This window comes from Pollachius pollachius (genome assembly GCF_949987615.1).
Source record: "Pollachius pollachius genome assembly, chromosome: 6".
Classification (NCBI taxonomy): Eukaryota; Metazoa; Chordata; class Actinopteri; order Gadiformes; family Gadidae; genus Pollachius; species Pollachius pollachius.
Genome location: NC_136939.1, coordinates 5,415,209 through 5,423,931, shown reverse-complemented (window position 1 = coordinate 5,423,931; position 8,723 = coordinate 5,415,209). Strand labels below are relative to the sequence as shown.

Sequence of the window (8,723 nt, the reverse complement as noted above, 5' to 3'; positions counted from 1 at the left end):
TTGCTTAATCCAGCTTTCGGTGTGCTTGCCTTCGAATCTGTGATGTTCTAGTCACGTTGTTTTTTATTTGCTAAATAGTAAACAACACAACACATCGCTCCACATTGGACCGAGCGCAACAGAAGTGGCACACGAATTAAACGCGCATGCGCATTGGATCCGCTCTTTGCTGTGAAAGAAAAATGGCCGTAGCGATGCAGATGGAAGATTTCCCCTACTTACCTTCTGGGCCAGCGGAGGGTATGCTCTGTCAATCATATCGTTTCATTCAACAACATCAACAACAACAACAGAAAAACGGAACTTATTATTAGCGTCGTATTCCCGCCACCCTCTGGAGGGACGTGTTATCGTCTGTTGACAAGTTAACGATCAATCGGCAGTGCTCTCCATGCAGACTGGGCGCTAGCTCACCACTGCTACCTTTTCATGCTCCAAGGTCGATTGCCAACATATACATTTGGCGATTATAACTTTGCAATATACCACTTTATTTAAGAAAGAGCAAGGCTAGTCATTGCAACGCAAGTTTGTATATTGTGCAGACGATATCATTGGATATCATTGACAAAATGTGACAGACATTAGCTTGCTAATGTTGATGCCGTATGCTCCAAATGCCATGCATTTTTTGCACATTTATCCCTGCTAGACCAGGTCCTTTTTAGGACGTTTATTTGTCCTGCATTTAAACTACCAAATAGCGAATGATTACATGGCAGAGCTTGTGTGTATGTACTGAAGATGGTGCTGTCGCAAATTTGACCTCCATCCTCCCTAATGATATAATGACGTGCATGACCCAAAACAAACACAATTTGAGAGCACAGCCAAGTGTTTATTCATCACATGCTATCAACATTTCGCACAGAAGAATACATTGCTGTCTAACTTTACTTTTTCTTCTATTGTCTACCCAACTGTCTTTAATATTGTATAGGAGCCATTATTCTAACTACACTGTATGTTCATGCTGATATTTATCTATGAAGACAAAATACATAGGGGGAAGGACGTTATCATGATTCATCTTGAATTCATAATGGAATGAACAACCTTTCTACTGTTGTTTTATAGGAGTGCTCAAATTGAATGAGTAATTGCTTAAATAAACGATAATTCGAGTTGCAGCGCAATTGCCAGTGTGAAGTTGGCACATCTTTAAACCACTCTGTAGGAATGATGATTGTACTTTATGCTGAGTTGAATACTAATCGGGCTCCTGTATAATTTCTTTTTTCATTTCACACTATTGTATTCTCGGTGTTGCATATTTAGTTCCTGCTAATTGTCCCATATTATACCATGTCTTACTGTAGACTGTGCTGAGTGGCTGGTTTTTGTCTCTGCCCTGCAGTCAACAAGATGATCAAGGAACATGGTGACCTGTTTTCTGACTCCCAGTGTAAAGTCTGCAGCGCTGTTCTCATTTCCGAGTCCCAGAAGTTGACCCACTACCAGGTCGGTCTGCCTCAACGTGGTCACCACGCCTTTCCTGTTTAGACTCTCCGAACACTGTTTTTAAGGGTGTGTTTGGCTAATTGTTTCTGTGGCATGGACTGTAAAACATGAGCGGCTAATGAGGACGTACAGCAAGACGTGCAACATCTACTATTCTTTATGTTCATTATTTTATTTCTATCAAAGGTAATTTATACTTAGGTTTACAACTAACCAATACGTTTATCGTGTCTTTCTCAGAGTAAGAAGCATGCCAACAAGGTGCGACGTTACCTTTGCGTCCAAAATGACAAGGAGCCCTCCCTGAAGAAGTTTAAGCCTGAATCATCTGTACCTGACAGCGTGAGTTATAAGTCTCCTCAACAACCTCTTTCAAGTCCTTCAGAAACCCACACAGTTGCTATAGCTGTTGTGGATTTATTTCCTTTTGGCAATATCAGGCAGTCCATTTAAGTGTGTGTGTGTGTGTGTGTGTGTGTGTGTGTGTTTGTGTGTGTGTGTGTGTGTGTGTGTGTGTACACTTGTTCCCCCCCTCTCTCTCCCTACAGGCCTGTAACAATGGAGACACGGAGCGATATAAATTGTGTCATCTGTGTAACATGACCTTCTCCTCGGCGGTAATGGCCCAGTCCCATTACCAGGGGAAGGTGCACGCCAAGAACCTCCGGCTGAAGACAGTGGGCCCTCAAACAGCAGGTACCTGTTCACCTTTCCTTTTATGTATGATGGGAAATGCATGTCAAATACTTGAACCTGTTTGCAGTTATCTGTTCAAACAGCAAGATAAGTGCAGGAACAGAATGTATGTACAGGAATTTGGGGGTTTGGCAACAGCCCTTCAATGTGTCCATGCTATGCATGCTATCATTTTTTATATCATTTACATCCTATTTAGATTAGTTGTGTGACAGTCCATACCATATAGGCTAAAATAAAGAATGCACTTTAAACATTGCTTGTATTGTGGGAAGGGATTTCTAGGCTATTGAGGAGGATGTATGCATGTTCACTCTGCTCAACCATTGAATTGGAAGCATGAATGAATGAACCCCTGTCCTGTTGGGAGTGGTCTCATCCTCTCTTACTGCCCCTCTGTCTGCAGCGCCCCAGGCCACCGCGACAGCCCCCCAGCCCAAGAAGAGCCCAGCCGCCGCCGCCGAGCCCAGCGGGGCGGGGGGGACGGGGGGGACGGGGGGGACGGGGGCGGCCGGGAGCAACAACAACAACCCGGACCGCTTCTGCTCCATCTGCCAGGCGTCCTTCAACAACCCCCTGATGGCGCAGCAGCACTACGCCGGCAAGAAGCATAAAAAGCAGCTGACCAAGCAGAAGCTGATGGAGACGTACGGACCCTCCACATCGCCAGGTCAGGCCGGCTGCGCTCGCCACGTGAGGCAGGAGGGTTTGGACTATGATAAGATAACAACAACAACAACAACAACGACACAAGCGCAGTAAACAGAGGAACAGCTCGCCTGTCCAGTTAGGGAGTGCAGTGTTGCAAAGAAAGGACAACCTCACTAATGCTGTGCACATGTACATGGTATTTATGTATGACTATTGCTCATAGGCCCACTCTCTTTGCCCAGAGAGCCTTTGAGGCGTTATAGGGGGATTATTTGTTTATCAACACGGCGGATGAGCGCGCAGAATGATGGCAAAAAGAACATTTGTTTGACCTGTTGCCATGGTTATCTCTGAGTGGTTAATTGGCAGTTGCGGTCTTAATTAGCGATTTTGTCAGCTTACTGTTACATTAAACTGTAATCAGAAAACGCGGTTATATGCTGTATAGACCCTAGAGTATCTGTGGTATAAAGGCTGGGAAGAATTTCGAATTATAAATATGTACAATCCATAACGTTAGCTCTCTGGCTCATAGCTCTGCGGATTAGGATACCTCCCGTTGCCAAGTCGTAGCTACGGTCCGTCCTATTTATGTGAAAAACGTTATATTTGGATTGTAAAACGCATGAAAATATAAATGAATGATCTTAATTTAATTTCTCTTTGGCAAGTGACCATGGTATAAGCGGGATAATGCCCTTCGATTTGTCAAAAACTTGTTTAATCGATCGTAATTAAAGGGGACAAATTTTTGAGGGAGATGAACTCAAACAGAGTATACATTTAATAAGCCTGCAATACAAATAAGAAAAGGCATAATTATTAAAGTATTTAAATTGTTTTATTATGTTGGGAAGCAAGAAGTAGAATAAATGGGATAATCAGTCTTATTAAAAGGGTTTGTGCAACTAATCGCACAACAAGACATGATTGCGGCTCTTGTCGCTCTCGTCTCTTTCTGCCAACGACATGCGCGTAGAGCGGCGACGGACGTAGAGTGACGTAGACTGATAATCCCTCTAGCTGGACGCTGACTGAAAAACTATACTTTTATGTAGTTTACGCCCCCACATAATATTTATTATATGCAATATTTGGATTCTAAATGATCCATTCATACTGAAAGGCTGTATGACCATATTTGTGACACTTTTTTTAAACGCTTGCCAACGCCTTCTGGGTATTAGTTGCTCACAAGTAATCTCACGGTTCAGAAGGACGGTGTGGGACACTGTGACTTTGTCGCGGTCGCACAGCGGTGACTATGGGCTGACTCTGAAGAGTCATACGACGACGGAACGGACCCCCAGTGAAGCGTGCCTCTAACCTCACCTTCCCCCTCGGTCCACAGCCTCCACGGTGAAGGGTTACTCCTGCACCCTCTGCAACATCGACCTGAACTCGGTGGAACAGTACCAGGCCCACGTCAGCGGCGCCAAACATAAGAACCAGTGAGTACAAGGAGGAGGAGGAAGAGCCGTGTTGAGCAAGGAGACGAGCCTTCATAGTGTTTTGTTGTTTCAAGTGTCTGTGGTTGTTATTACGACTTCTAGATAATGGGTATTTTGGGAGGGGCGGGGGTTGTTTTGTTTGGAAAACATGTTTTTATGTAATTAAGTTCCCTTGCTGGTCCACTTCTGGTCATTTCATTTTGAAAGGTAATTAGAAAAAAAATCCATAATTGTCTTTTGATGATCGATTCTATTAAAAGTTTGATCTAAAAAAATTCTGTTGATTTAAAAAAAAGAACAAAAACATATTTGTCTCCATAGAATGAAGAAATCTGGCATGGGCTCCACAGAAAACCAGCATAAAACCACACAGAACCAGTTCCCCGCTGGCGACTACCAGGCGGCCGACGGGGCCAACCAGTTTTCCACCGGAGACTACCAGTCCGTCGACATGGGCGACCAGTTCAGCACGGGCGACTACCCGTCGGTTGCCCCGGGTAACGAGTACTCTGGCGGGTCGGACCCCTACATTGCCACGGAACACCAGTACATGTCGGAGGGCAACCAGTATTCAACTGGCATACCGGAGTGCCAGTACACCTGAGACTGAACAGGACGCCCCCCACCCCCCCAAAGCTTCAGCCAGGAGAGAGGCAGCGACAGACCCCCTTTTAGGATCGAATCCCACTACTAATCCATCAGTTGACGACACTACCACCACCACCAACACCACCACCACCATCTGGTCCCTTTTGAACCCCCTGCAGTCATTTCTTTTGGGTTGTTGCAAAAAAAGAAAAAGGTTCAAGGCATGTAATTGGTTGGCTTTCCAAAAAATTTTGGATCATAAAAAAAAGAAACAAACAAAAACTGTCTTAGGCCGTGTTTACATCTAGCGTTTTTTGTAATAGGGAATAGTTGAGCCGACCGCTTTAAAAAAAAAAGAGCATTTTTTGGCAGCGTTTTTTGTCCCAAAAGCGCCAAGAGCGTTTTTTCGATTGCCTAGCAACAAACCCATTCTAGACCCGACGTTACTCGCCTACTACGTATCCAGGCTAGAGCCCATTAGACATGTCGTAGATATCGACATGTTCTGTAATTAAAACTATTAATCGCTCCACCGGCACTTTCCCGAGTGATTTGACAGTTGAGAGTTTCCTTCCTGACAAAGTGTCAATGTTCCGCTTGTGATTGGTCAGTTGCCGAAAAGACGCCTGACGTCGGCCGCTTTCTTCCTGAAAGTTTAACTTTTTTCAACGCTCTATATGGCAGACAAAATCGCTGGGAGAGGCGTTTAAAAAAACGGACGTGACTTTTTCCATAAACGCTCTGCTCCATAGGAATATAATGTTAAACAAGCGCTGGCAGATTTAAAAAGAAACGCTAGATGTGAACACGGCCTTAGGCGGTTTCTGTGGGTCTTCATAAACCTAAGATCTCCTAGCAGCATCTCCAGTGTCGGGGCGATCAAGAAGCCCCCGGTTTGATAGCACCCGGCCCCCGCGTCGTCCCAGGAGGTCTCCAGGCCAGCGACGGAGACACACTCCCATGTATGCGCTCCAGAAACCCCATGTTCTAGAAGGAAACCGCTATGTCTTAAGAATCTAAGTGTACACCAGAGGATAAGACCCGGGAGCTGCTTGCTCGCTGTTTCTGGCCCTTTTTAGGATCGAGGCTTTGTTAAATTCCCTAAATTCCTCTGAGGTTCTACCGGGGAGAATGGAGAATAGCTTCCAAGTTAGCCCATCCGCTTCGATGACGACTATGATCCAAATAGTCTGGCCCCTGTGATGGGTTGAACTTGGTTACAACAGAAATGTAACCATTCCTGTTGTAACAAAGGAATGCACCCCCCATTATTTACCATGTTGTCTGAGGTCATTTTATTTCTTCGTGAGCTTCTACACAGAGAACTACAGCTAGGGGTTAAACACTCCCAACTTATTACAGACTGCATCACCAAGCTGACTCTTACAGTTTAACAACCTCAACAAAGCAATGCTAAAGATGTCCAATGGGTTATGGTTGCGACGTGTGGTCTCCCCTCTGTGATTGGTCAACGGCAGCCCTGACAGGATCCATTTTAGGGAGGCTAACTGGACGTCCACCAGGTCGACGTTCTGACGGTTTCTCTCCCACAGTTTGAATATCCCTTTAAGTAGTAGTTGCGTCCTTGTAATACTTAATGTATATTGTTATTTACTTTGGAAAAGATTCAAAATTCAGTATGGTTTATTGTTAGAATGTAATTGGTAGGCTACTGGTGGCCTACAGCTCCAGATACTTTGAGGAGGTTACTTGGCTTCGGGCTTCCTTGACCAACGGCCCCAGCAAGGCCTTTCCCAGCCTTTCCTGGAAGTCTGTCCGGGAAGACCAGTTGAAATCCCACTGACGTTGTGACTGAGGCAGAGAAATATACTAACCAGGTTTGTGTCCATGTGTGGTATCTCCATTTCAATGTGTCCTGATAGAATGAGAAGGGTAACTATACTTTTTTTTTAGAGTTGAGTCTGTAATTCTTGGGGTCATAAGGTCAATACCAGGTTACACTAATTTATACGTTTTTAAATTCTAGGTTGGATTTTAGCCTTCTTGGTTCCATAATCAGTGTCTTGTCATTTCGTTGTGGGTGGTCAAAACGTGTTTTGAAACTAGGAAAATGTGATATTGGAATCACATCACCCCTATGATTTTGTGTTTTGACTAAATGTTAACTTTTACTTGCTTATAGGAAAAGTAAACTAGTCATGTGTATTATTAGCTGCTGAAACGCTAAGATGTCGGTTTGACCGCATCAGGTCAGATGGCCACTCCTTGTTTTGTACCGACTGCTCCATTAGGCTATTTAACTTGGCAAGTGTTATAAGTGAAATTTAAGCTAACTTAACACATTGGCCGGCTTGGATAAGGCTGTAACAGTCCATTTGCTTTTTATTTTATTTTTTATCACTTATATATTTGAACTGACTCTTCTTACACATTAAATCTTCATACCGTTTAGATTTGCGGTAAAAGCATTTTTCTTTTCTCAAACGGACAACCCAAGTTGTACACTTGGAATTTTTATTTGAATTAATTTAATACAAATGTGAACCATTTGCAACAGACACAGCTGTTTATAAATTGCAGGTTTTGCATTTGGAACAAATGCAAAGCTATACTTTTATTTTCTTACCTGCACTGTAGGCTATAGCCTCTCTGCAGATACTATAGCCTCCAGCCCACACAGTGGCTTCATTCAGACTGGGTCAAAGCTTTGTGTGTGTGTGTGTGTTTCAAATGTGTCTGGAGCAGACAAATTACAGCAGTCAATCCGTTGTGTTCTTCTCTGCCTCACAGGGTCTGGCAAAAAGTGTGTGTGAGCACGTAGTGATTCCGAAAGACTATTGGATATGTTTATATTGAACCTCCTGACCCGTCATTCATAACGGTACACAATTATTTCACTAAGTGGGCGTGGGCCGTCTGCGTTCACGCTGGACGATGCTAGCGTTCTGGTCCCGGGGCACACTTGTTAGTCTGACCTGGTGAAGAGAACCATGTCCGCCCCACATTGAACATAAAGACTAAAAAGCCTTCATCTTGTGTACCTCGGCCATAGCAGTGTGTTATTTGCTTTAGCCACGTGAATATGCGAGTAGCGGGTCGTAGCTGTTCGTACAACAGTTGATGTCATGAAGCCGGACGTTTGAATCTACATTTTATAGGAGCTTACTTCGCTGCTGCCCAGTATTTATGTGCAATCTTGATAGAGTACACCGGTTTATTTTGTACCCGAAACCTTTTTCTTGTATTTTAATTTGTTTAATTGAAAAGTTGTGAGGGGTGATGCATTGTGGGGTGGGAGATGGAAGGGCCCCAGATGCAGTTTACCGTCTTGAACTTTTTTAAGTTGTCGGGGAAAAGTTTTTACTACTTTTTCTGAACGGTTCCATCTACTCCTGTGATCAAGAGAAGCAGAATCTGGTCCTGGTGATGGGACGTGTGCTCATCAACACAAATACACACACACACACACACACACACACACACACACACACACACACACACACACACACACCAATATTGTACATGATACCTGAAAAATAACATTGCTTTTAAAAACCTCCTTGTTGCCGTGTAGCTGTTGTGTTGTAAATTATAAGATTTATTTTCCAGACAAACTATATGTATATTCAATAAGTGCTACCAAGTTGTGCATCTAGTAAAGGACATGTTTGAATTTGATTGTGTGCTTCAGAAGGTTCTTTGTAGAATGTAAGATGCAGACATATGGTCTAGGGGAAGGGGAACTGAGAAATCTTTTGAGACGATTGCTGTTTTTCTGGACAGTAATAGTTGGATTTCTATTTATGTACAGGTATATGAGCTTTCGAATTCATATTTTGAATGCCATTAGGTATTGCCCTATTATTCTGAATAAATAAATCGTGTAGAATACAAAAACAACACGACTGATTTTTA

The 8,723-nt window shown here is 43.6% G+C and overlaps 1 protein-coding gene across 1 annotated transcript; it reads left to right on the top strand.

The window, feature by feature from the left end:
* The first annotated feature begins 127 nt into the window (after window positions 1–127).
* On the top strand, window positions 128–8,684 carry znf346 (zinc finger protein 346). Its single transcript, XM_079738272.1, has 7 exons — window positions 128–240; window positions 1,358–1,461; window positions 1,702–1,803; window positions 2,010–2,157; window positions 2,564–2,827; window positions 4,160–4,259; window positions 4,581–8,684. The coding sequence occupies exons 1-7, from the start codon at window positions 147–149 to the stop codon at window positions 4,861–4,863; spliced, it is 1,095 nt and encodes a 364-aa protein (XP_079594398.1). The 5' UTR covers window positions 128–146; the 3' UTR covers window positions 4,864–8,684.
* The last annotated feature ends 39 nt before the right edge of the window (window positions 8,685–8,723 follow it).

Coding starts and splice junctions, on each gene's coding strand:
- znf346 (XM_079738272.1), top strand. CDS start 147: ATGCGCATTGGATCCGCTCTTTGCTGTGAAAGAAAAATGGCCGTAGCG. Junction 1,462..1,701: donor AGAAGTTGACCCACTACCAG/GTCGGTCTGCCT, acceptor TGTCTTTCTCAG/AGTAAGAAGCATGCCAACAA. Junction 2,158..2,563: donor AGTGGGCCCTCAAACAGCAG/GTACCTGTTCAC, acceptor CTCTGTCTGCAG/CGCCCCAGGCCACCGCGACA.